Raw genomic sequence first — 22,972 nt, forward strand, 5'->3', positions numbered from 1 at the left:
AAAAAGAAAAAAGAAACTTTTCGGCAAAGCAGTAAAAGGAAGAAGAAAATGTAGAAGGTTGGCCTTTCTTCCACAATATTGTTGTTTGTAATTACACTTAGATTAGATGAGAATACGATGACCTCGACGTTCAAGTTCCGCACGACAACAACATGGATCTTCTCTATCCTCGATCGTATAGAAGTGAAGAGAAACTTCTCGTACGCGAGTGCCGTCATCCTCGAGGTAAGCCAGAAGGAGTGCAGCACGCAACGCCTTGCAAGGCGACTCCACGAAACTCTTCCGAGAGATAAGCAAGAACCGATGATCTCTCAAGCCGAGCTGCTCTGGATTCCTGCAGGTTGAAACACGCAATCGGTGACAAAGCAATCACTCACTCAACATTGTTCTTCCTGCTCGACTGCGCGCGAGCACTCCCACTTCTGGCGTTGCTTGTGCAACAGTAGTTCTCTTATCGTCTTTCCATTCTACTGGATGCTCACGCTTTTCCCACAGCCCGGAGCCCCTATATAACGTACTTGATCAACGCCCATACCATTGTCTCTCTTCCTTCTCACAAAAACATAAACCCTCGAAGTTCTTGCTGCAGCTATACCAATACAAAGTTATCCATAGCTGCCAATAACGAATATCCCAATGTTATTCTATGCGTTGGAATAAAAAAGAAAAAGAAACAAGACACGCATCTTTCACCCGCAAGGCGTCAACTTCTTGTTGCCAGAGCCACGAGGATTTTCATCCTTCCAATCGTCCCACGCTCGCTGCTTGCTCTCCGCTGCCTCATCGTCACTCCCGTCCTTGCTCTCCTCCTCGAGCCAGGTCGACTTGGACTCCTGCTGCAGCTGCTGGTTCCTCTCTTGCCACTTCCGCATCATCTCCATCTCTTTCAGCCCCGCCTGCTCAATGCTCATGCTCGGCAAGCTGCACCACCGCCAAACCGGGACTGAGCCAACAGGACAAAAACGAAAAACGAAAAGGAGGTGAAGAAACTAGAAACCTGTGACTGGGTTGGAAGACCTGCGCTGCAAGTCGTTCCCTCTCAGTTGTTATGCTGCTGCCAACCAGACTGGCCGGGCCGAACAGAGGTTGATGGCTGTGCTGGTGACCGTCGGAAATATTTGCTCTCCCTTCAATCACATCTTGGGCGAAAGTTGCGCAGGTTATTGGTTGCGCTGGTCTCAACACCTTCGACTTGGTGGCGGACTCACGATGCCAGGCCTCCGCTTTAGCGTGTCTCTCGTCAAGAACGGCTTGAGCAAACTCACCTCCGTTCTGCAGGGAAAAGGTAGTTAATACGAGACGAAACCGGAACTCGCACAAACCTCGTTTTCCTTTCTCACAGCTAATAGCATTGTTTCCTCCCGTTGAAGCATTTCTAAAAGATCCACCGCCTGCAAGTAAAAGCTCATTTGCCACAGTCTACACACACGAGCGCATTACCTTACACACTGCCAAAGATAATTGGACAAACCAAGCCTGCAAAGAGAAATCAAGACGTTAATTCGCTGGTGTGGACGAGGAAAAACGAAAAGAAAACGTACTTCTCGCTCCTCCTCGTCGTCTCCATCTGGAATATCTTCCTCGCCGTAATCAACAACTTGTTTCCCAGCTGCTTGCATGGAACGTCTCCGTCGTTCCTTCCTCTCATTAATCTCCTGCAGCTTAGATTCTGCAGCTCGCTGCCTCTTGAATCGTGTTATCTACACAAGCGAAGTTAAGAGACTGCGAAAAATTCCAAATGCCTTTGCAAGAAAAAAACAATTTTTTTAAAGGAAAAGGAAAAGACCTTCTCAGCTCTTCGCGTTGCAGGATCAACAGGAGTGTCGCGTGTCGATGCCACCAATTCACCCTCGGGTACAAGATCCAGAAGCTCGCAGGATCTAACAAAGGTCTAAAACATCTCAAAAATCATTGTCAAACCAAGAAAACAAATGACAGATCACCTTAAGATGATTGATTGCAGCTCTAACAACATCGATACGTTCCGTAGCTGGAGTCCTCTCAGTCAGCTCGCCTAGATAATACTCCACCTTCGATCAACGCGCAAAGCTAAGAGAACAAAAACAAAAGGAAGAAAGAAGAGCCTTACCAGCAAATACTTTAGGTCGGAAGTGCTAACATCCTCCTTCTTCTCGTTGCTGGAGAAGATCGCGAGCTTGTCCACCATCTCCTGGCATTGTAGCAGCAACCTAATTCCCTTGTTGAGCTCGTCCTAGACAAGAAAATGCGAGGCATCACGAGAACGCTCCGGCGGAGGAGGCGCTACACGTACCGGATCGAGCTGGGACGAAGCGCTCCGCGTGTGAAGCGCCTGCGCGCGCTGGAACAGCAGCGGCAGCGGCACGTCCTCCACGATCTCGCCCATTTCTTCCAAAATGCTATAAACCCTAAAACGCCCAGGCCAGCGTGGCACTTAGTGCCAATGCAAACCCACGTGGCACAAACACGTGGCGGTTTAATCGAAGCATTGCTCGACAATGGTGTTCCTTTTTCACATTGTTCTTCTCGTCCACGAAAGGGACATGGTATTCGTTGTTCTTCTCGTCCAAAGTGTTCGTTTCCAGGCTATTCAACGAACTTTGTCTTTGCAAGTTCTGTTTTTCTTCTTTTATTCCGGATCCCTGGCCATGGTTCTGCTGCCTCTGATCCTCTTCGTGCTCTTCAGATCGTCAGCGTCTCAAGTTGTCGAAGTCCCTGTCAACACGAAGTGGACGATCGATCCATCGATTGATCCCCAACCGGCGATCATCCAGGCCCCCGACTACAGCTTTGGCTTCACGAAAACTTGCGCCCCTCCTTCACTCCCTCCATCCTTCTACCTGTCGATCTGGAAGCCCGACTTCAAGGACGTAAATTGCAGCTGTTCTACCACCGTCACCAGCCTCTGGCAAGCCAACCGCGACTTCCCAGTCTCCGCCAATGCGACCCTCGCATTTGGAGGCGATGGAAACTTAGTCCTGAGCCAAGGATCTCTCCAGGTATGGTCTTCCAACACCTCCGGCCAAGGAGTCGTGGCTATGGTGCTCTATGTAACCGGGAACCTCGTTCTCCACCGCGAGAAGTTCGAGATAGTCTGGCAGAGCTTCGACCACCCCACGGACTCGCTGGTCGTCAACCAGATACTAAAGCTTGGAACCAGGATCGTCTCCAGTGTCTCTCCCACCAACAAAAGCCCTGGAAGCTTTTATCTCGAGCTCCAGCCTCACGCTCTCGTTGGATTCGCTCAGGCCCCTGGAACGCCACAAACTTACATGATCTGGGACCTGGGAAGCCATGAAGTAGCGTCCCTGGTGCTCGAAGGCTGCACTCTCTTCGCATATAGCAAGCTAGACGCTCCGCTAGGATTCAAGAGCTTGAGCTCAGCGCCATTCTGCTTCCCGGGATCTTTCCTCAAGCTCCAACACGATGGCGAGGTGCGCTTCTGGCAGAGCTTTCGAAGGCGCGATTCCATCGTCGTCGGTAGTAGAATGAGCATTGGTGAGTGTGGAAAGTATGGAGTTATCCTGCAGAAAACCTGCGCCTGCCTCGATTTTGATCCATCCACTCTCAAGCTGAAGCCAGTGACCAATGGGAAAAACCCGTGCTCTGTCCCGGAGGAAGTCTCGTCCATGGAGGATCGATGCAACGGTAGCGCTGCTGTTCCTCACCAGTTCGTGGAAGCCCGCGGCTACGATTATCTGCCGCTCCATTTCATGCAAGGGACCTCCAATCTCTCCGCCACGGATTGCCAGAAATCCTGCCTCTCGGATTGTACCTGCGTCGCGGCATTCTTCCACCAGTTTGCAACCCAAGAACAAGCCAGCGCCTGCTACCGCGTCAGCGCCCTCTACACCGTCGCGATCGAGCCCCTGCGCCACGGATACGCGTCGGTGATGTTCCTCAAGATCAAGTCCTCTAGAACCCTAACACTACCTCCCGTCATCCAACGCGGATCCTCCTCCTCCCGCAAGGCGCTGAGGGTCGTCGCCAACACGGCGATCGGCGCCTTCTCGGCGATCACCGCTGCGTCGCTGCTGATCGCGCTCCTCATCGCGCGCTGGAGAAGGAGAATGGCAAGAATTTCGGCGGTGGAAGACTTGGAGACTTAGGGTTTACGTATGGCCTTCAAAATTTTTAAACGAAAGCGCCATTCTTTGTTTGACTTTACATTGACTGTGTTGACTTATCCTTGACTGGAATGTCTAACACGCTGGGTTTATGAATCTCCACTGCTGGTTGTCACGGTGGTCGTAGGGATGAGTGATGAGAAAGCTATTCTCTCTCACGCCGCCATGGGTGTGATCGCCGTGATAGATATCCAAGACCATCCCCGAGTTCTGGTATGTCCGCAGCGCGAGGTATCTCTCCCCGACCCCGTCCATCATCCAGAGCGACGAGTTTAGGCCCTGCGAGCTCGAGCCGCAAGTGATCCTGTTGCCCACCGCATGGTGCTGGAGCGCAAGCCGGGACGAGTAGTTGACGATGAGAATCGCGCTGTGGCCCTCGCGGGGTTGTGGTCTCCGGATCCACATCTGCGAGGAATGCCCGTCGGCACAGCGCGACATGACCACCACGCGGCTGGAGGCGGTGACGCACAGTGTGAGGTTTGCGCTGGAGACGAGCTGCGCCGCGCAGTAAGGCCCCGAGGCCGACGACGACGCCTCTGCTCGATTCATGGAGAGTCTGACTGATGCTGCTACAAGCAGCAGCAGCAGTGGCACAAGATTCGCGGCGGTTTTCTTCTCCATGAAGGGTGATCGAAACACTGTTTGCCTGCAGGAAAAGGAAGAACTTTGAACAACATACAATTTGGATGGAGACCATCGCCATGGAAGCATTGCCATGTTTCGATGGAAAACTAAAAATCTGGAAGTAACGTACTGCACAACGATATTGCTGATCGATTGCCTCACTCCAAAACCAAAGTTGATCAGAGGAGAACTTCCCTACTGCTATATATTCAAGTAGAGAATGTAAAGATGCAGTTTCTTGGTTTTGTTATAAAAAGCTGGGCATTCCGGACGAGCGGATGCCCTTTCTCGGTATTTAAAAGTTTCTAAAAGTGATCAGCAGCTTCTTGTGTATTGCCATTCTTGATTTCTTTTAACTCTCCTTCAAGAAAGTGGACTGAAAGACTTTTTTCTGCTCGTATATACAATGCAGCCGATGCACTCGGTGACGGCAAATGCGTGGGTTGTTTCGAGGATTTCGGAGATACTTGTCGACGCAGGTGTGTACGAAACTTTGATCGCCATAGACTCTGAGAAAAAACAGAGTTTTGCAGCAAAGGACGCTCTAGACGAGGACGAGAACCGACTCAATCAACATCCCAGGAATCTGGCATAGATCAATCTCTTGGTTTTCTATCAAGTCAATCGAGATTTCACTTGAATTTTATTGTACTGATTTGTCTAGCATACAGAGTTTATGAAAGCCCATTGCTCGTTCTCCTGGTGGTTGTAAGGATGAGCGATTAGAAAACTGTTCTCCCTCACGCCGCCATGGGTCCAATCCCCGTGAACTATATCCAGGACGAGCTCCGGGTTATCGTAGCTCCGCAGCGTCACATAGCTGCGCGACGCCGATGCCATCGTCCACAGCGACGAGTTTACGCGCTGCACGGAGCCGCAACTGATCTCGCTGCCGGATTCGTGGCCGTGCTGGAGCGCAAGCCGGGACCATAAGTTGATGATGACAAACGCGTCGCGGCCATCAGGATCGCGGTAGCCGGCGCGTGAGCTCCGGCTCCACAGCTGCTGTGGATCGTCGCGGATGCAGCGCGACATGACAACGATGCCCTGGCTCAGCCCCGTGACGCACATGGTGAGGTTTGCGCGGGGGACGAACTGCGCTGCGCAGTAAGACGGCAATTCCGACGCCTTCGTTTCCATTGCTGGTGCTGCGAACTGCAACACAAGGATGATCGCTGCTGCTGCTGCTGCATTCATGGCGTTCGTGTAGTTTCGAATCACTGACTATGCCTGCGAAACGAAGAACGTAAGAATGCGATTATATGTCAAGAAGTTTAAATACGATAGGTCTAGTACTTCGAACGCTTGCTTTCCTTCAAACCAAGATGATTCGAAAACGAACGGCAGCTATTTCATGTCGATAGTGTGGTACCTTGTTGTTATTGAATGAAAAAGAAATATAATTGTATTTGCAAAGCTGGCGGGGCAAGCTTTCTGTGACTGAATCAAAAGAGCAGATTCTGACAACTATGATCATGCACAAATTGACTGAAGTCAGAGAGATGTTAATTCAATGCGTTAGCAAGCTCATCACAGCCATAACTTTCTGGAAACGTTTCATCTCAGGTTGTAACATTTAGAAGTATGGGAACAGCGCTCCAACACATACTTTTATAATAAGCAATGGCACTCCAACTAGCAGAAGAACCTCGTGCTGAAGTTCTGATAGTTCTGTAACGTCCTGGAATACAGGTGGAGTACCGACACTATGCAATATGACATATGATCCGCTTAAGTTCAATGCGAGAATTTAGCATACAGAGTTTATGAAAGCCCATTCCTGGTTAATCTCGCCATGGCTGTAGGAACCCATACAGGGGAGTTCACTCGAAACCCATGTTACAACGAGGTTCGGTTGGTCGTAGCTCCGCAGCGTGTAGTAGTTATGCGACACAGCCTGCCTAGTCCACAGTGACGAGTTTAGATCAGGTTGTTCTCCGGGTTGTTCTCCCACTGTACCCAAAGTGATAAACGCATCTACGTAATGCTGAAGTGCAAGCTGGGACCCGGTATTGACGAGCTCAAACGCGTCCAGGCCATGAGAATCAACGTTGCCGGCGTATGATCTCCGGATCCATAGCTGTGACGGATCCTTGTGCATGCAGGGCGACATGATGGCGCAGGTGGTGCCCTGGCTTGCGTACGCAGTGAGGCACATTGTGAGGTTTGAGCGGGGCACAATCTCTACACAAGATGCTTCGGATAACGAGGACGAAGGCTCTGCTCTCGATGGGGCGAGTGTAAGCTGCAGTAGAAGGATGGCCACTGCAGCTGCCTTCATGGTGCCAAAGAAGCTGCTGGACCTGTGCCTGCACAAACCATAATGTTAGAACACACTTGGAGAAAGACGAGGAAGAAAGAACATTATAAGAAGTTGAGGCATCTGTTGCTGCCTGCTCGACAATTGCTTCCCTGCAAGCTGAAGAGTTCTGTTCTGCTACTTAAAGTGGAGCTCTGCGCGCATTCCAAGAAAATGAATGTCCTTTCTTGCGATTTTCAGGAGCTGTGAGTCAATGCATAGGAGATGATTCGAAGTGATAAGCAAGCACTAACTTCATTTGGAAGATTGTGAGTTGCATTTGAAAGTAAGATCTTGCCGTTCCGAATCATGCAACTCTGCAAACTAGCTGACGAGCATGAGCAGGATCATTGGCAAGCCTGGAAAACAAGTTAGCTTCACAATCACCACCACGACAATCACAAAACAACTCCCTGGAAATGTCAAGTAACAAGGAACGATTCAAAGATTCCGGTTATAACGTAATGTTCTTCCACGTGGCATAACAGCGTGGCAAAGCGGCTGTGAGTCACCCGCTTACGTGGGATAGTTTCGAATATCTGTCTGATCTTCATCCAAACCGTGGATTTTTCTTTTTATCTTTTTTATTTGAGTGGAAATTTCGCGAGAGGGAACCTAAGGCGAAGGCGTGCGAGTGAAGACGAAGCTCCAGGCGCCGGCAACGCGCTCGAGGGGTGAATTCACGGGCGCGGAGTGATCCAGGTGCGCGCCGATCGATTGGAGCTCGCGTCTCGCCAATCGGGATCGAATCGTAGGGTAATCTCTCCGAGGCATGAAGCGCGTCTTTGGGGCGAGGAAGGAGAAAACTCCGCCGCCTACAGTCGAAGAGGCGACAGAACGGGTAATCGAAATCACTGGCCAGGGAATCCCTTTTTTTTTCTTACTCGATTCTCTCCCTTTCCCTCTACTCAGATCAACAAGAGAGGCGATGGAGTGGACGATAAAATCAAGAAACTCGATGCGGAGCTCGTGAAGTACCGCGAGCAAATCAAGAGAACGAGACCGGGGCCTGCGCAGGAAGCGGTCAAGGCTCGAGCGATGAGAATTTTAAAACAGAAGAAAATGTAAGTTTTGTCGATCAAACTTTCTCGTGCTTTCGCGATCGATCAAACTTTCTCCTTCGCAGGTACGAGGGACAGAGGGACATGCTCTACAATCAAACGTTTAATCTCGAGCAAGTTTCGTTTGCCACGGAAGGCATCAAGGACGCGCAGCAAACTGTAAGAAAAAAGCTTGCGTTTCACTCCATCTGTGGCTCACTTCTCCATGGCTTAGATGTCAGCTATGAAGGCAGCGAACAAAGAGCTCAAAGGCACGATGAAGACGCTCAAGATCGACGATATTGACGTGAGTTTTTCCGTTCTTTTCTTCGTCTCGGCCTTAGCTTTCTACCGTTGCCTTGCAGAAAATGCAAGACGAGATGCTCGACCTCGTGGATTACAGCACCGAGATACAGGAATCACTCGGTAGAAGTTACAACGTTCCGGATGATCTCGACGAGGAGGAATTGATGGGAGGTAAGCTAAGAGACTTCATTCGTGTTTCGATCAGTAACAAGTTCCAGTTTAGAGCTGAGCGCTCTCGAAGCTGAGATGGGAGAGACGGAGCACGATGGAGGAGTTCCGTCTTATTTGCAACCGGAGAAAGATGGCGATCTAGAATCGGAGCTAAATCTTCCCGCTGCTCCATCGACTGCGCATGGTGCTCAAGCGAATCCACAGGTAGGAACTTTGGAGTGATTCATTCCACTGTTTGGCCGTAACTCTCTGTTGATGCGCGTGTGCAGGCCGCGGACGAGTATGGATTTCCAGCCGTGCCGAGAGCATCATTACGTACCTGATGCTGCCAAGCATTTTGTTCTGCGTTGTACAGTACAGGTTCTTTTCTATTCCTTCCGCGAGATTTGCTTGATCTTCACACTTCTTAGTACTGAAACTAGAGCGTCAGCCAAATTTATTTCCTGTCTCGGTGACTCGAGACAGGCCTTTAAGATATGAAAATCAACTTAGCTTGCCATTGCGCGTGCTTCGAGCTCAAAACTAGTCCACTTCTGTGCACAATGTTAGTGATGAAGTTACCGTTTGAAGATTCAATGGGGGTTTTAGACTGGTTCATCGTTCTTTGTTAGTGAGCTTAGCAAGGGCTGGGAATCGATGGGATGGTTGGCTACAGCGCTTTGCTGGAAGGCGAGAAAACTGAGAGCAGTGAATAAATCCAGCGTCTTACCATGGATTTTTTCGGCTGGCTCGCGTAAGTCACCCATATCGTTCCCAACACCAAAAGAGCTCCACCTATGCACGTAGATATTCTGGAGAAACGAGCTACATTAAGTTCCTGAGACTAGAAAATGGTTTTCATACCCAGGAGGAGGAGAGACATCGAGCAGCCAGCCAACGACGGATCCAAAGACGGGCTCCAGCGTTACTGCCATGGAGACAAGGAGAGGACTGCAGTACTTAAGAACTGCATTCAAACCAGTGTGGCCTACAAATCCCGGGCCGAGTGCCAGGAAAACAACTGGAAACCAAAACTCTGGCACAAGAAACACGGAAGTTGAAAGTCCAAAGGATCGAAAAGAACAAAAAAACCAACCTTTGTTGAACCAGCCAAAAGGGCCGCTTACGTATCCCGGCACTGTTTCTCCATCCACGAAAGCACAAGACAAGCTCAGAAAGATGGACGCTCCGGCCGTGACAGGAAAGACATAAATGTAGAGAGGCATCCAAGCTGCACTGCACCACAAACGCGAAGTTCATGGAAGTTAGAAGTTATAGTCTCCCTGTATTCCTATACCTCTCAGGTGGCTCCCGGAAACCATGTAGATCACAAAGGCACAGGCTGCTAGAAACGCAGCACAATCACCGACGAGTGTCACTTCCGCGTCATTCTCCACTCGGGACATTGCAGCGATGATCACAACCCCGAGAAGCCCCGTGATGATCCCGAAAGTTTCTCCAAGCGACAAAGGCTGGCAACGCAGCCAGGAGACCACCGCGAGGATTATCGGCGGTATGGAGACGAGGAGGAGACTATGCGGGAGAGAAGTGTGAAGCAGCGACCAGACCTGAATCGATCAAGAGAGAACAAGGTGTGAAAAGTATGATCTTGGACGAAGAACTTACCCAGAGTCCAAAGTGAAGAGCCAGAGCCAATGCGCTTAACACGACGATCCGGCATTGGTACGCGCGGCGGCGCTGCTCGATGGGAAGCCAGCGCCACTGCCAGACGAATCCAGGGAGAAGGATCAAGGCGGTGGCCTGGAGCCTCCATGCAGCCGACGACACCGGCGCGGCATCGCGCATGAGCTTGGTCACCTGTTGTGCGAATCGAGATCGAGAGAGCATTACGCAAATGGAAAAGAAAATCTCGACAGATCTGTAGCATTACCGCGCCCGCCGAGGAGATCGCAAACACAGCGAGCACGAGCACGGGGAGAACATACCAAGGCCGCGCGGTGCCAATGCCATCTCCATTCTCGGCCATGCCCTGTTTCTAGGGCAAATGTCCTGCTTTCAGGTTTTAGGGCTAAAAAGGAATATAGCATATTAAAAAGGAATCGTCAACAGCAGGGTTCGAACCTGCGCGGGCAAGCCCAACAGATTTCAAGTCTGTCTCCTTAACCACTCGGACATGTTGACCTTTCATGCAAGCATTTCGAGATTGGCAAAACCTGTATGAAAACCCGAATAGCTGGCCTAAGAAAACTCTTACAAATTCACGAGACTAGCCTTTGGCTCCGACGGTGCCTGTTGTGATCGGAAGAGCACAGCAGCAATCCCCAGAGCGGCCACTTCAGTAACTTTTTTAAAAACCTCGCTAGGCACCGGCAACACGACTCCGGGATGCTAAGATCACTCTCCGACGATGATCTCACGTACGGCGCCACTCCAAAGATCCTGGAAGAGCTCCTCGTCGGCCTATTGCGGCACCAAGAGCAGGAAGAACACGAGCATGGCGAGTTGGAGTGGGAGGTGAAATCTTCTTCCGCGTCCAAAGAGTTTGCGTGCTCCAATCTCACCGAGGCGATCACATCGCGCATGCTCGTGTACCTTGGCTCGTCCTTCCTCAGCATCAATATTTTTGATCTGGGGTGACAAAAATAGGATCTATCACGATTTAGGGATATAGTTATTTAGGGCAATTGATAGGGTTAAAAGGGGTAAAGTACAAAGAGCGAGGTGAAGTGTTACAAGGGTAAAAGGGGCTTTGAAATGTTGGCATTAGGGTTTATGGGATATTCTAGGGTTTAAGGGTGGATGAAAGCCCTGGTCCCGGGGGCGATGGCGGGAGGAGCGGGGCGAGTGGCGCTGGCGCGGGGCAACTCGATCCTCTTGTGCCAGAGCAGCGGCAATGGATTCGATGTGAGCTCGGTAGGATTTCACAGCCAGGCGCAGCTGCATTGCGAAGAATCGCCGTGGACGGGGCTGGATCCCGACGACGCCGCCCCGGAGGATCGCGAGGCGGCGGATTATCAGCTCCAGCTGCTCCAGCAGAGGGGATTCTTGTTCCGGACGGAGACGTGCAATGCGCTGCTGTCGGGGCTGATGTCGGCGCGCAAGCACGATCAAGCGCTGCGGCTCTTCAAGGAGGTCCTGGCGGGGCTGTTTGCGCCCAACGCTCACACCTACAATGTGCTCATCCGGGGCTTCTGCAAGGGCGGGCAAATGCACCAGGCGGTGAGCGTCTTCTCCGACATGAAATCCAGTGGCTTGCTTCCAAACGCCAGCACCATGAACACGCTGCTCCTGGGGCTCTGTGAGATCGGCCAGATGTCCAGCGCTCTCAAGCTCTTCCGGGAGATGCAAGCCGGGCCTTTCCTCCCGACTAGCGCCTCGCACAACATCCTCTTGCGGGGTTTTTTCATGGCCGGGAGGGTGAGGGATGCGCTCGCTCACCTCCAGGATATGAGGAAGAGCTCGAGCTCGGTGGCAATTGGAACTTACAACCTGGTTCTCAAGGGGCTGTGCTGGGAGAACAAGTCGGCCAACCGGCTCGAGCAGGCTATAGAGTTTTTCAAGGAGATGAAGGCTAGTGGTGTGGAGCCCGACCTTGAGAGCTACCATATACTTCTCTCGGCTTTGTCCGACTCTGGAAGGATGGCCGAGGCGCACGCTCTCTTTTCGGCAATGACGTGCTCTCCGGATATCATGACTTACAACGTTCTCATGGATGGCTACTGCAAGATTGGCCAGACTTACGAGGCGCAGAGCCTGATGAAGGAGATACTCAAAGCCGGGTACGAGCCAAACGTTTTCACTTACAGCATCATCATCAACTGCTACTGCAAATTGGATAAGGTTGAAGAGGCCTGGGAGGTATTCATGAAGATGATCGAGAGTAACTGTGTTCCGAATGCCGTCACCTTCAACACTCTTATTGCCGGGTTCTGCAAGGCTGGGATGCTCGAGGACGCTATCAAGCTCTTCGCTGAGATGGAGAAAATTGGGTGCAAGGCAACTATAGTCACGTATAATACTCTGATCGACAGCCTTTGCAAAAAGAGGGGAGGAGTTTACACGGCTGTCGACCTTTTCAACAAGCTCGAGGGAGCTGGCCTTACTCCCACTATTGTCACGTACAACTCTCTCATCCAGGGGTTTTGTGACGCGAGGCGGCTATCCGAGGCAATGCAGTACTTTGACGAGATGGAAGGGAAGTGTGCACCAAACGTAATAACTTACAGCATCCTCATCGACGGCCTTTGCAAGGTGCGAAGAATGAAGGAAGCGGCGAAAACACTGGAGGACATGAAAGCTCACGGCTACACTCCAACCGTGGTCACTTACGGGGGCCTCATCAACGGGTTTTGCAAGTGTGGAGAGCTGAAAAGCGCGCTCCTGTTCTTCGAGAAGATGAAGCTCGCCGGCTGCGCTCCGAACACGGTGATTTTCAACACGCTCATCGATGGTCTGTGCAAAGCGGAAAGAGCAAACGATGGCCTCCGGCTCCTGTGTCATATGCACGCCGAAGGCTGCAAACCGGACGTTATCACCTACAACTGCCTCATCTCCGGGCTTTGCAGCGCCAACAGAGTCGAAGACGCTCAGAGGCTTTTCAATGGGATGGCCTGTGCTCCAAACGTGACGACGTTCAACTTTTTAATCCGGGGACTGTGCGCGCAAAAGAAGGTGGAGGAAGCGAGAAACATACTGGACCGGATGACCGCTCCGGACATGACGACGTTCAACACAATCATCCTGGCATTTTGCAAGGCCGGAGCGATGCATGACGCGAGGGAAGTTATGAAGGACATGCTCAAGCACGGCTTCTATCCCAACACGTATACCACCTATGCTCTCGCTCATGGGATTCAGAGTTCTAAAGGCAAGTGATGGACAACGCGCAGCAGACTTGATGCCGTCCAGCAGAAAAAAAGCTGTTTTTTTCTTCAGTAGGCGGCTCGGGAAGTTACAAGCAGCTCTCGGTAAGGTATTCTTCTTTGCTTGCATTATTCGATCTTAATTTTGTTTTTGCAGCCTCAGCCTGAAGGCGGTTTGAAATATCTTATTCAGTTCGTTCTAGAATTCAGGCTTCACTCGCGGATACACCAGAGCCACAAGGTGATGAGTCATTTCGATGCCTTTTAAGGCGGTTGATTTTGACTGTAGATCGATTTCACTGGGTTTGACTTTTGTCTCCATGGACAAATTGTAGGTGTTGTTTCCGAGTTGGAAGTCTTACGGGAGGAGCCCGCCGGTCATCGTGTCGAGAGCGAACGTTTGAGTAGGTATTGACGATTTTCTGGCAGTAATGACAGTTGTTTTCAGGAATCGGAGGGTGTTTGTGTGGTTTAGAGTTGCCTCGTTCCAGTACACTCGAAGGTTTTCTCTCATGATCTGCCGGTGAGCGGTCCCCCAAGCTAAAACTTATCTTTTTTTTTTCATCAGGTCTCAACCAACCAGCCACCACAGCGAATGGCAGCTTGGCACGTTGGCACGGGTTCGCCAGCCCCTTTGACATGCTGATGCGTGTGCCGGATGGAATGTTGGCGTCTTTCCAATATAAATTGGACTGGCAGCGCTCAAGGTTTTCATCTCGAGCCAAGCTTCTGAGCCAGCAGTACAGGGGCTGGACGGACTTGAAAGGCATTTTTCTCCAGTTCCATTTCAAGTGAGCACGTTGGAAGCATTTATTCTCCTCTGTGGCGTTCTTTCTAACTCGGAGTTGTCCCAGGATTCGACATGGCCGACTTAAAGTACTCGCGGCTCGTCCAGTTCGGCCTCGTGGAGAATTGCTCATCTGAAGGACGTGGAATGCACACGGTTGCGGCGGATTTGGATGGTACACTGCTCAGACGCAGAAGCTCGTTTCCATACTTCCTGCTGGTGGCTCTTGAAGGAGGTAGCCTCTTCAGAGCAGTTGTTCTCGGACTTTTGGCCCCTATCGCCTGGCTGCTTTACCACTTCGTCTCGGAGGCAGCAGCAATTCAACTTCTCATCTATGTCTCTTTTTCGGGGCAGAAGGTGTCCGAGATTGAGAAGGTGGCAACGGCGGTTCTGCCGAAGTTTTACTCCCAGGACGTCCACAGTGATGCTTTCAGAGTTTTCTCGTCCTGCGGGAAGAAGTATGTCATCACTGCCAATCCTCGGATCATGGTGGAGTATTTCTGCAAGGCCTTCCTTGGCGCGGATAAAGTTATTGGGACTGAAATCGAAGTGGACGATGATGGACGTGCTACAGGCTTCGTCAAGTTCCCAGGTGTGCTCGTGAGTCAAAACAAGAGGACCGCCTTGAAGCTCGAGTTCGTGGACGGGGAGCTTCCCGAGATCGGACTCGGCGATCGAGAAACCGACTTCGCCTTCATGTCGCTTTGCAAGGTAAGCGCACTCTTTCCATATCATATACATATTTTGCATTTCGAGCATATAATACTTAGCTCTGCCTCTTTCGTGCTGCTTTAACTGTTGAGGGGTGCCAGGATTTGCGTGACACTCCAGAATCAGTTACGAGAAGCGAGTTTTCTAACTCTGGTTGTAACCGTGTGATACAGGAAGCTTACGTTGTTCCCAAGAGGAAGGTTGACGCAGTGGACGGCAGCGCTCTGGCGCAGCGCGTGATCTTCCATGATGGTAGGCTGGTCCAGCTCCCAACGCCGTTCGTGGCGCTCGTCACTTTCCTCTGGCTCCCTATCGGCTTCGCGCTCGCAGTGCTCCGGATCGGCCTCACCTCCCGTTGCCCCCGAAAGTACATGGGAATGATCTACGCCATCCTCGGCGTCCGCCGCATCACCAAAGGCAAAGTTCCTCGCAAACAAGACGGCAGGGGGCTCCTCTTCGTGTGCAACCACAGGACTCTGGTGGATCCCATCTTCCTGGGATTGGCCGCCGAGAGGGACGTGACCGGGCTCACTTACAGCATCAGCCGGGTGTCCGAGGTGCTATCGCCCATCGTCACGGTCCGGCTGACGAGAGACAAGGAGCGCGACTTTACGAAGATGAAGTCGCTGCTGGAGAGGGGGAGGGACCTGTGCCTGTGTCCGGAGGGGACGACTTGCCGTGAGCCGTTCTTGCTGCGATTCAGCGCTCTCTTCACCCAGCTCACGCACAGGATCGTCCCGGCGGCCGTGAAGACGAGGCAGAGCATGTTTAACGGGACGGCGGTGCGGGGGTGGAAGGGGATGGATCCATTCTTCTTCTTCATGAATCCATTCCCGACGTACGAGGTGGAGTTTTTGGAGGAGCTCCCCGCGGAGATGAGCGTCCAAAAGGGCGGCAAGAGCTCGTTCGAGACGGCCAATTTCATCCAGAAGATGCTGGGCGACAAGCTGGGATACGAGTGCACGACCTTCACCCGCAAGGACAAGTACCTGATGCTCAATGGCAGCGATGGAACAGTCCCCACGAAATAGGAAGGGGTTGGAAAAGAAAACAAGATGGAACCGTTGGCTGGTGTTGACTTGAATTGACTAGAGTTGACGGTTGAATACTTTTTTTTTAGTGTTGGCTGGCTATCTAGCTTGCACTAGTAAATGCTAAAGGTTATAGGCAGGCGATTTTAATCCTTCCACATGGCTGGGACAGGAAATATTGACTTCGTTCAATTAAAGGGGGAAAGGTTTTAGGGCAGGGGTGTTCTAGGGCACGGCAGCGAGCTGGCATCCTCACACCGGCAGCATGGCGTCCGGCCGGCGGTACGGCGCTCGTGTCTCGCATTGCCAGAGAAATGCCACTCCCAACCTCCGCCACCTTTTCTCTCTCCGCCACCTTTGCGAACTAAACAAATGTGTTAGAGGAATCAAAGATCCAACACACCGAAACTTCGTTTTTGTTTTCTTCTTGCCTGGTCTTTGTGGAGGCGAAGAAAAAAAGGAAACGAGAGAGTCTTTGTACCTTTGGGAATCAAACTGCTATTGCGTAGAGAACTTTGCACAACTTTTACGCTGTCTCATGTAATAGCTATCGTTGAAATCTCCAATTGCCCGCAGGCATATTCCCCCGACATATTCTATACGCAACTGTATCCACCAAATGCAGGTACGTATAATGTCGCCAGCCCAGCCAAATCGACCGGGTTGGCATTTTCACGGCCAGGGGGGTCAATCCGGCGGTCAGTTCCATAACTCACTCGCCACTAGCACCGCGACACGTGGCCCGCGTAAACGGCCCCGCCCCGGCGGCATTTAAAGTGCACTAAACTCCCCACTCTTTCCCTCGTGCTCATGTCATACTGGCCAAAGCCGTCGACGACATAGCCTATTGCGCGGCCTACAAATTCTTTCCCAGCTCTCTCTCTATCTCGTCGCCATAGCTAGGGATACACTACCTTCTTGCGCCTTCTCTCTTCTTTCTCGGCTTGCGGCGCTCGATCTCCAATCTTTACAGTGGAAATCTCACTTGCGGCGGCGACGAGCGAGCTCCTATTCTATCGATCGGCGCCGGCCGATCGTCCCGCGCGCCTTGAGGTATCGATCCTGGAGCTGGAAATTTCGGGCAATGCAGGTGATCTAACGTTGCTCCTGGCTTGCAGCGCTAGCTAGACGCGGCGGCAAGGATGTCGCTCGACGGCGGCAAGGTCACGGATTCTTTCCTGGTAGATGCTCCATTCGAGCCGGTGGAGCGATGCTCGTCGGCGGGGCGTGAGAAGCAGACGTGCGTGGCGGATTTCGACGGTACTCTCATCCGCGGCCGGAGCTCCTTCCCGTATTTCATGCTGGTGGCGCTAGAGGGAGGAGGCCTCATCCGGAGCGTGATTCTTGGCCTCTTCGCGCCGCTCGCCTGGATCCTCTACCATTTCGTCTCGGAATCCGCCGGCATCCGCCTCCTCATCTTCATCTCCTTCGCCGGGATGAAGGCCAAGCAGATCGAGTCGGTGTCGCGCGCCGTGCTGCCCAAATTCTACTCGGAGGACGTCCACAGCGAGGCCTACCGAGTGTTCTCCTCGTGCGGCAAGCGTGTGGTGGTGACCGCCAATCCCCGGATCATGGTGGAGCACTTCGCCAAGACGTGCCTGGGAGCGGACAAGGTGCTGGGGACCGAGATTGAGGTGACGAGGAGTGGCTACGCGACGGGATTCCTCAAGCGGCCGGGAGTTCTCGTGGGGGTCAACAAGCGCAAGGCTGTGAGGCAGGAATTCGGCGAGCATTTGCCCCATGTCGGCATTGGCGATCGAGCCACGGACTTTGCTTTCATGGCGCTCTGCAAGGTACTTATCTCGAATCCAATCCCGCTCTGCTTGGTGGGTGGAGTGGTTGCTTAGTTCTCGATCGAGCTCGATGCATTAGATCAACACTCTGGGCATTGTTTTCGATCGATGATCCATCCCTGCAATTGCTGCATGAGTGGATGATTCTCTTGTTTCTTTTGTTTATCTTTTTTCCTTGTCTCATGCACACATTCTTACAAGCGCACTAGCCTAAAAGAATCTCTTCCAAGCAGCAGTAGAAACTTCTTTCCAGTCAACTAACGAACCCATTTGCTGACCACTATCAGGAAGCATACGTCGTCCCACCCTCCAAAGTGGAGGCGCTGAGCCGAGACAAGCTCGTCAAGCCCGTTGTCTTCCACGACGGCCGCCTCGTCCAGCGGCCCACGCCCTTGACCGCCCTCGTCACCTTCCTGTGGCTGCCCGTCAGCTTCGTGCTGGCGGTGTTCCGGATCATGGTCACGGTACCCTGCCCGCGCGAGTACGTGACCATCGTCTACAAGCTCGTCGGCATCCGGCTCATCGTCAAGGGGCCGATCCCGCCGCCCAAGAAGCGGGGCGAGTCCGGCGTGCTCTTCGTCTCCAGCCACAGGACACTGTGCGATCCGGTGTTCGTGGGGGTCGGGGCCCGGCGGGAGGTGACGGCGCTCACCTACAGCATCAGCAGGGTGTCGGAGTTCCTGTCCCCGATCAAGACGGTGGGCCTGTCCAGGGACCGCGAGAGGGACGCGGCCAAGATCAAGGCGCTGCTCCAGAAGGGGGACCTGTGCATCTGTCCCGAGGGAACCACCTGCCGCGAGCCATTCCTTTTGCGATTCAGCGCACTGTTCGCGGAGCTGACTGACAAGATCGTGCCGGTGGCGCTGTGCACGAAGGGGAGCACTTTCCACGGGACAACGGTGCGCGGGTGGAAGGGGTTGGATCCATTCTTCTTCTTCATGAATCCCTTCCCGACGTACGAGGTGACGTTTCTCCAGCAGCTGCCGCCGGAGCTGACGGTCCAGCAGGGCGGCAAGAGCGCGATCGAGGTGGCGAATCACATCCAGCGGGTGATCGCGGACACGCTGGGATTCGAGTGCACGAACTTCACCCGCAAGGACAAGTACGGGATGCTGGCGGGGAACGACGGCACCGTTCCGGAGAGGCGGAGGAGCGGCGGCGGAGGTGGCGGCGCCGCCAAGGATCTCCCGAAGGACGAGCAAGCGGCCCAGGGGCAAGACCAGGTAAATGGCTGTAGCTAAAATTGATTTGCGAGGATCGTGGATCCATGCCATGGGTCGGGTCTCACGCGCTCCTTCGTTATAAGTGAATGTAAGCTAAGCTACTGGCTTGCTCTCTCGATTGACTCATCAGGAATAGATCGATCGGGTGGAGAGCATCGTGATCGATCGACTCGATAGGAGAGCAAAGAGAAGGTCTGTCCTCTCTGTGTCCATGCGCTTGTCCACGAAGCGAACTAGAAAAGCTTGAAAGCGACGAAGCGAAGGAAAGAAAAAGATGGCGCTAGCTGTAAACCAAGCCGATAGGGACAGCAATTAATGTATCCTTTTGGTGGGTGGCGAAACGAAACCACAGAGGGTGCCAAGTCCTGTTCTTATATGTATATATACTACTACCTAGTCTTTGAATGCTGTCACATGATATCCAATTTATCACATTGCTTTGATAAAATCACTTATGTAACGTGGTACCTACTTGATCTTTGTCCTCTGGACCGGTATAAATTGACATTGTCCGGGTTCTGGGCGAGTGTCTTTAATCATACGTCCACTTCTCCAAAGGACACGACATTGATAGAAAACCCTAAATTCCCACCAACTTTCGGACAGAAACCCTAGAAACATATAACGAAATAAAAAAATATCATATCATTTCCTTCTTTTATCTTTCTCTGTCCCTCTCCCTGTCCAGAGTAATCACACTACACACACACAAGCTAAACAGAAGAGAGAGCTGCTACAAGCGCTTGAGGCTCTTCTTCCTTACATCCATCTTCTTCTTGTCTACCTGGAGCTTGAGCGTTCCAACGTCGCCCTTTGGCTTCTTGGCGCTGGGGGACGGGCAGGCCGACGATGGCGCCTCGCCCCCCGCGGCGTTGCAGCCCGCGTCCGCGCCGCTCGTGTCCTTGTTGGCGGTGTTGAGCGTGAGAGGGACGTGGATCTCCTCGGCGTTGCTGTTCACCACCGTCGACTCGGCTATGGCGACTTTGTTCGTCCTGGGCTTGGACTTCATCGCGTGGATGTTGGTCATTAATCTGCCAGAGAGAAAAGAACAGGAAAGGAACGTGAGAGAATCATGAAAAAGCCTGAAATGTAGTACACCACTTACCTGGCGTGCTTTGCGTAGCCCTCGTAATCCTCCATCAGCATCTTTCCAGCGTCTTCATTGAGCGCCGACTCTGGAAACGGCTCTATGAGCAAGCAGCGCACGACCTGGAGGTGGAGTGACACATTGTTTCGTTATATTCTCGTCTGGAAAGGAAGCGTCACCAACGCAAAAGTGTGGGGTTACTTACGAGAAGAACATGCCTCAAGCCGAGCGTCGGCTTCCAATCTTTCTTCAAAACGTTCACGCAAATCTCTCCGTTTTTTGCAATGTTTGGATGGAAGATTTTGGTGACAAAGAATCCTACAGAAGAAGAAAAAAACGAAAACGCTCGAGTTGAAAGCCAGGAGTCACTAAAAAATGTACCTTTGGGAGGCGTTTGGGGGAAGTCGGGGCTAAGCAACAATCTGATCCGGAAGACGCCACTTTCGTACGGTGTTCCGGCTGAAGCGCCAAAACCACTACAGGAATCAGTCGAGCAGACGAAGAATAACAAACAAAAAATCCTTACGTGGTCCCTCAATATCTGCGAAGATGCTCGAGAAGTTGTCGTCATTTACATGAACACGGATGTCCTCTGGAGGGCTCTCGTCTAGGCTCTTGAGCTCCTTTGCAAGCGCTCGGATTACCTTGGGAGGTAAGTTCTCAGCCTAGAGAAAAAAACAAAAAAAACAAATCCAAAGCAGCCTTTTGAGATTGAGCTTTCGAAAAGACGCTACCATCTACATCCCTAGAGCAACAATCCAAACAAAGCAGCTCACACACACACAGCCACATGTTTTGGGGCACAGCGAGAGAGATTTACTTACCATGAACGGATCGAAACCCTAGAAAGACACCCCTGCGATCTCCTGGAATCTGGATGAGCACCAGAATCGACGCCAACCCCCCGGCGCCCCTAAATCCCTAGAATCTCCGGCTCATCGGCCGCGGCGGCGGCGGGGGCAGCGCCAGTGGCGAATCGATGGAGCGGCGCGCTCGCTGTGCACGGGACGATCCAGCCAGACACCGCAATCCCTTGCTTGCTGCATGCGATGGAATGGACTACCTAGCCGCCATAGCCAAAAGAACGAATTTTCTTCTCGCGAGAGCGAATGCCCTGTGCGTGTATTTTTCGAGAAGTGGAAGTACCACCGACTGCATACCAGAATATGCCACCTCCAGCTGGACATTCGTACGGGACATTCCGTCGGACGTGGCATATTCCAGGCCGGGCGGAATGGGTACCGGTAACGGCCACTGGAAAAAGTAGCCGTTTGTAAACACAGTTAACGGATGGTAACTAGAATTTCACTGGCGAGGGTTCGAATCCATAGAAAAGATAGAGCGCTGGTTCGAATCCTCCGAGAAAAGTTGGAGATCGCGTGTTCGAATCTCTGGAGATGGCACTATATGTTTTGGTGTTTGAAAATAATTTTTGGAGGGTTTTTACGAGCTAGGCTATGGCGGAGAGCGGCGATGGAGTAGGAGGTGGAGGCGCCGCGACGCCCTTCGACGCCGCTCACGTCGCCGAGGTCAAGGCATGGATCACCAGCACTTTCGAGGCGGTGAATCGAGAGGTACCGGCATTCGAGTACACGCCGCGCACCGTCGCGCATCTCCACGGCCTGGCAACCCTATCGCAGAATCGCACGCAGGTAGTGGGGATTGTGGCGGCCGATCTGCGGCAGAAGGCAGCGGAGTTTCGAGCGGAAGGTGCGTGTGCGTAGATCACATTTTCTGGAAGTCCCGATCGCGATGATCTTTGCTTTGGTACTAGCTGCCAGAGTGAGGGAAATTCTGGACTGCGCGGGCTTGGCGCAGGAGAATTTCTCGCAGAGTGGAGTGGCTGCCGCTCAGACGCTTGCAACAGCCGCCCATTTGCTGGATCTTAAAGACACCGAGACCGGAAGGTTGGAACTTTGTTTTCTTTTTTACAAGCTTGTTTCAAAACACCATGCTTGCTTACAGCTTCTTGATAGCCATGGCGGACCTCTCCCTTAAGAAAACCGACATTGAAGAGAAGCGCGCGGCGGTAAAGAAAGAGTCGAAAATGCTCCTCGACAACACGCGAAAAGCCATTTCCAGATTGACATATCTAAAGAGGTGGTGTTCTCGTGTCCTTGAGGTTTATATCAGTTCTTATTGCCTTTCTTTTTCTCCTAGAACTCTTGGACAGCTCGAAGAGGAAGTGGCCGCACGAGATGGACTCATGGGACAGTGGGAGACAAACCTAAAGGTGATGGCCTCCAAAGAGCGCCAATACTTGCAACAGCTTGCCAACTACAAGGTAGTGTCACTTCTGTCTGGAAAAAGTTCCAACGCCTTTTGCTTTCTTTTCTTTACAGGCAATCCTTTGCCGTGTTGGATACACACCCGAGATCAGCCACGGCGTGTTAATGCAAATGGTTGAGCACCGAAAGGACCTGGAGAGAAAAACAAAGCCAATCCTCGACACCCTGCGGAGCTACCAGGATTTGCCGCCGGTAAGAGCCTCAGCTGTCCATGTTCTCAAAATCAATGCGCTTTGCCAGGACAAAGCTCTCGCCGAGCTCGCGATTGAAGACAAGCGAAGAGAGTACGAGACCGCGGAGAAGCATCTCGAAGAGGCGCTCCAGTCGGCCTTAAACACAACAAATGACTAGCGCGGACTTGCGGGGTATCTCGTTTGTTTTCACTCTTCTGTACCGATTTCATGATTCCAGGCAGATCACGCAGAGCTTTTATACGCTCTAAGTCACGATCATCCAGCAGGACAACTTCACGCTCTCTGATCTCGACTCTCAGCAACTGGATCAAACTTTATGAGAGTTTGCGCTATCGAGCTCGACACCTGTTCTTCCTTCTGGGTGATAAAGCGGAGCGCACTAAAAATCTCCATTTTGCTTTTCCCAGGCCTCGAAAGTCGGTGCGTGGCCGCTGCTTTCTTCGCGTCGTCGCTCCCCTCATGATCGCCTGGTAAAAGGCCATGGCCGTGTCCACGTGGCGCCGTGCCATT

The 22,972-nt window shown here is 52.2% G+C and overlaps 11 protein-coding genes and 1 non-coding gene across 16 annotated transcripts; 6 read left to right on the plus strand and 6 right to left on the minus strand.

The window, feature by feature from the left end:
- Positions 1 to 612: 612 nt before the first annotated feature.
- On the minus strand, positions 613 to 2,398 carry LOC9646746 (PP2A regulatory subunit TAP46). The gene is made up of 9 exons (XM_024663806.1): positions 2,273 to 2,398; positions 2,090 to 2,212; positions 1,944 to 2,030; positions 1,787 to 1,891; positions 1,542 to 1,700; positions 1,441 to 1,476; positions 1,323 to 1,391; positions 998 to 1,272; positions 613 to 921 (listed from the first exon to the last, which is right to left on the minus strand). Exons 1-9 carry the CDS (start codon positions 2,363 to 2,365, stop codon positions 690 to 692), a joined length of 1,179 nt encoding a protein of 392 aa, XP_024519574.1. The 5' UTR covers positions 2,366 to 2,398; the 3' UTR covers positions 613 to 689.
- Positions 2,399 to 2,477: 79 nt separating this feature from the next.
- On the plus strand, positions 2,478 to 4,088 carry LOC112342235 (EP1-like glycoprotein 2). Its single transcript, XM_024663739.1, has one exon. It carries the CDS (start codon positions 2,478 to 2,480, stop codon positions 4,086 to 4,088), a length of 1,611 nt encoding a protein of 536 aa, XP_024519507.1.
- Positions 4,089 to 4,181: 93 nt separating this feature from the next.
- On the minus strand, positions 4,182 to 4,823 carry LOC9629873 (ricin B-like lectin R40G2). Its single transcript, XM_002989980.2, has one exon. It carries the CDS (start codon positions 4,821 to 4,823, stop codon positions 4,182 to 4,184), a length of 642 nt encoding a protein of 213 aa, XP_002990026.2.
- Positions 4,824 to 5,390: 567 nt separating this feature from the next.
- Positions 5,391 to 7,011, minus strand: LOC9646748 (ricin B-like lectin R40C1). The gene is made up of 2 exons (XM_024663740.1): positions 6,490 to 7,011; positions 5,391 to 5,954 (listed from the first exon to the last, which is right to left on the minus strand). The coding sequence occupies exons 1-2, from the start codon at positions 7,009 to 7,011 to the stop codon at positions 5,391 to 5,393; spliced, it is 1,086 nt and encodes a 361-aa protein (XP_024519508.1).
- Positions 7,012 to 7,617: 606 nt separating this feature from the next.
- On the plus strand, positions 7,618 to 9,048 carry LOC9646749 (vacuolar protein sorting-associated protein 60.1). Its single transcript, XM_002989902.2, has 7 exons — positions 7,618 to 7,870; positions 7,942 to 8,093; positions 8,156 to 8,249; positions 8,305 to 8,376; positions 8,435 to 8,546; positions 8,599 to 8,750; positions 8,816 to 9,048. Exons 1-7 carry the CDS (start codon positions 7,802 to 7,804, stop codon positions 8,867 to 8,869), a joined length of 705 nt encoding a protein of 234 aa, XP_002989948.1. The 5' UTR covers positions 7,618 to 7,801; the 3' UTR covers positions 8,870 to 9,048.
- On the minus strand, positions 9,022 to 10,519 carry LOC9629874. The gene is made up of 7 exons (XM_002989982.2): positions 10,417 to 10,519; positions 10,152 to 10,343; positions 9,823 to 10,093; positions 9,622 to 9,756; positions 9,390 to 9,561; positions 9,256 to 9,337; positions 9,022 to 9,208 (listed from the first exon to the last, which is right to left on the minus strand). The coding sequence occupies exons 1-7, from the start codon at positions 10,510 to 10,512 to the stop codon at positions 9,131 to 9,133; spliced, it is 1,026 nt and encodes a 341-aa protein (XP_002990028.1). The 5' UTR covers positions 10,513 to 10,519; the 3' UTR covers positions 9,022 to 9,130.
- Positions 10,520 to 10,586: 67 nt separating this feature from the next.
- Positions 10,587 to 10,667, minus strand: TRNAS-UGA. Its single transcript has one exon. It is a non-coding gene; the product is annotated as a tRNA-Ser (tRNA).
- Positions 10,668 to 11,309: 642 nt separating this feature from the next.
- On the plus strand, positions 11,310 to 13,862 carry LOC9646750 (pentatricopeptide repeat-containing protein At1g62720). The gene is made up of 3 exons (XM_024663741.1): positions 11,310 to 13,589; positions 13,684 to 13,752; positions 13,797 to 13,862. Exon 1 carries the CDS (start codon positions 11,310 to 11,312, stop codon positions 13,359 to 13,361), a length of 2,052 nt encoding a protein of 683 aa, XP_024519509.1. The 3' UTR covers positions 13,362 to 13,589; positions 13,684 to 13,752; positions 13,797 to 13,862.
- Positions 13,863 to 14,023: 161 nt separating this feature from the next.
- LOC9629875 (glycerol-3-phosphate 2-O-acyltransferase 6) lies at positions 14,024 to 16,094 on the plus strand. The gene is made up of 3 exons (XM_002989904.2): positions 14,024 to 14,139; positions 14,203 to 14,846; positions 15,020 to 16,094. Exons 2-3 carry the CDS (start codon positions 14,211 to 14,213, stop codon positions 15,875 to 15,877), a joined length of 1,494 nt encoding a protein of 497 aa, XP_002989950.1. The 5' UTR covers positions 14,024 to 14,139; positions 14,203 to 14,210; the 3' UTR covers positions 15,878 to 16,094.
- Positions 16,095 to 16,715: 621 nt separating this feature from the next.
- LOC9629876 (glycerol-3-phosphate 2-O-acyltransferase 6) lies at positions 16,716 to 19,008 on the plus strand. Its single transcript, XM_002989905.2, has 3 exons — positions 16,716 to 16,930; positions 16,996 to 17,670; positions 17,958 to 19,008. Exons 2-3 carry the CDS (start codon positions 17,020 to 17,022, stop codon positions 18,909 to 18,911), a joined length of 1,605 nt encoding a protein of 534 aa, XP_002989951.1. The 5' UTR covers positions 16,716 to 16,930; positions 16,996 to 17,019; the 3' UTR covers positions 18,912 to 19,008.
- Positions 19,009 to 19,515: 507 nt separating this feature from the next.
- On the minus strand, positions 19,516 to 21,130 carry LOC9629877 (ubiquitin-conjugating enzyme E2 22). Its single transcript, XM_002989983.2, has 6 exons — positions 20,805 to 21,130; positions 20,507 to 20,645; positions 20,362 to 20,439; positions 20,186 to 20,298; positions 19,999 to 20,102; positions 19,516 to 19,924 (listed from the first exon to the last, which is right to left on the minus strand). Exons 1-6 carry the CDS (start codon positions 20,805 to 20,807, stop codon positions 19,627 to 19,629), a joined length of 735 nt encoding a protein of 244 aa, XP_002990029.1. The 5' UTR covers positions 20,808 to 21,130; the 3' UTR covers positions 19,516 to 19,626.
- A 295-nt stretch (positions 21,131 to 21,425) lies between these two features.
- On the plus strand, positions 21,426 to 22,863 carry LOC9646751 (AUGMIN subunit 1). Of its 5 annotated transcripts, none has more exons than XM_024663706.1 (7): positions 21,426 to 21,696; positions 21,755 to 21,887; positions 21,946 to 22,080; positions 22,141 to 22,264; positions 22,323 to 22,460; positions 22,509 to 22,633; positions 22,680 to 22,863. In XM_024663706.1, the coding sequence occupies exons 1-6, from the start codon at positions 21,438 to 21,440 to the stop codon at positions 22,617 to 22,619; spliced, it is 900 nt and encodes a 299-aa protein (XP_024519474.1). In that variant the 5' UTR covers positions 21,426 to 21,437; the 3' UTR covers positions 22,620 to 22,633; positions 22,680 to 22,863. The 5 variants fall into 5 exon arrangements, with proteins under 5 accessions (XP_024519474.1, XP_024519475.1, XP_024519476.1 ...); XM_024663707.1 differs by having other exon boundaries at positions 22,684 to 22,863; XM_024663708.1 differs by having other exon boundaries at positions 22,693 to 22,863.
- The last annotated feature ends 109 nt before the right edge of the window (positions 22,864 to 22,972 follow it).

Source organism: Selaginella moellendorffii, unplaced genomic scaffold (genome assembly GCF_000143415.4).
Source record: "Selaginella moellendorffii unplaced genomic scaffold, v1.0 SELMOscaffold_102, whole genome shotgun sequence".
Classification (NCBI taxonomy): Eukaryota; Viridiplantae; Streptophyta; class Lycopodiopsida; order Selaginellales; family Selaginellaceae; genus Selaginella; species Selaginella moellendorffii.

Coding starts and splice junctions, on each gene's coding strand:
- LOC9646751 (XM_024663705.1), top strand. CDS start 21,438: ATGGCGGAGAGCGGCGATGGAGTAGGAGGTGGAGGCGCCGCGACGCCC. Junction 22,081..22,140: donor AGATTGACATATCTAAAGAG/GTGGTGTTCTCG, acceptor TTTTTCTCCTAG/AACTCTTGGACAGCTCGAAG. Junction 22,461..22,508: donor GCTACCAGGATTTGCCGCCG/GTAAGAGCCTCA, acceptor GCGCTTTGCCAG/GACAAAGCTCTCGCCGAGCT.
- LOC9629873 (XM_002989980.2), bottom strand. CDS start 4,823: ATGGCAATGCTTCCATGGCGATGGTCTCCATCCAAATTGTATGTTGTT.
- LOC9646748 (XM_024663740.1), bottom strand. CDS start 7,011: ATGAAGGCAGCTGCAGTGGCCATCCTTCTACTGCAGCTTACACTCGCC. Junction 5,955..6,489: donor AATGGGCTTTCATAAACTCT/GTATGCTAAATT, acceptor TCGCAGGCATAG/TCAGTGATTCGAAACTACAC.
- LOC112342235 (XM_024663739.1), top strand. CDS start 2,478: ATGGTGTTCCTTTTTCACATTGTTCTTCTCGTCCACGAAAGGGACATG.
- LOC9629876 (XM_002989905.2), top strand. CDS start 17,020: ATGTCGCTCGACGGCGGCAAGGTCACGGATTCTTTCCTGGTAGATGCT. Junction 17,671..17,957: donor CTTTCATGGCGCTCTGCAAG/GTACTTATCTCG, acceptor GACCACTATCAG/GAAGCATACGTCGTCCCACC.
- LOC9646746 (XM_024663806.1), bottom strand. CDS start 2,365: ATGGGCGAGATCGTGGAGGACGTGCCGCTGCCGCTGCTGTTCCAGCGC. Junction 2,213..2,272: donor CTTCGTCCCAGCTCGATCCG/GTACGTGTAGCG, acceptor TTTCTTGTCTAG/GACGAGCTCAACAAGGGAAT. Junction 2,031..2,089: donor CCGACCTAAAGTATTTGCTG/GTAAGGCTCTTC, acceptor CGTTGATCGAAG/GTGGAGTATTATCTAGGCGA.
- LOC9629877 (XM_002989983.2), bottom strand. Junction 20,440..20,506: donor CGCAGATATTGAGGGACCAC/GTAAGGATTTTT, acceptor TTGGCGCTTCAG/CCGGAACACCGTACGAAAGT. Junction 20,103..20,185: donor GCTTGAGGCATGTTCTTCTC/GTAAGTAACCCC, acceptor CTCCACCTCCAG/GTCGTGCGCTGCTTGCTCAT.
- LOC9646750 (XM_024663741.1), top strand. CDS start 11,310: ATGGCGGGAGGAGCGGGGCGAGTGGCGCTGGCGCGGGGCAACTCGATC.
- LOC9646749 (XM_002989902.2), top strand. CDS start 7,802: ATGAAGCGCGTCTTTGGGGCGAGGAAGGAGAAAACTCCGCCGCCTACA. Junction 8,094..8,155: donor ATTTTAAAACAGAAGAAAAT/GTAAGTTTTGTC, acceptor TCTCCTTCGCAG/GTACGAGGGACAGAGGGACA. Junction 8,250..8,304: donor TCAAGGACGCGCAGCAAACT/GTAAGAAAAAAG, acceptor TCCATGGCTTAG/ATGTCAGCTATGAAGGCAGC.
- LOC9629875 (XM_002989904.2), top strand. CDS start 14,211: ATGGCCGACTTAAAGTACTCGCGGCTCGTCCAGTTCGGCCTCGTGGAG. Junction 14,847..15,019: donor CCTTCATGTCGCTTTGCAAG/GTAAGCGCACTC, acceptor CGTGTGATACAG/GAAGCTTACGTTGTTCCCAA.
- LOC9629874 (XM_002989982.2), bottom strand. CDS start 10,512: ATGGCCGAGAATGGAGATGGCATTGGCACCGCGCGGCCTTGGTATGTT. Junction 9,562..9,621: donor TTTTGGCTGGTTCAACAAAG/GTTGGTTTTTTT, acceptor TTCTTGTGCCAG/AGTTTTGGTTTCCAGTTGTT. Junction 9,209..9,255: donor GCCAGCCGAAAAAATCCATG/GTAAGACGCTGG, acceptor CTCGCCTTCCAG/CAAAGCGCTGTAGCCAACCA.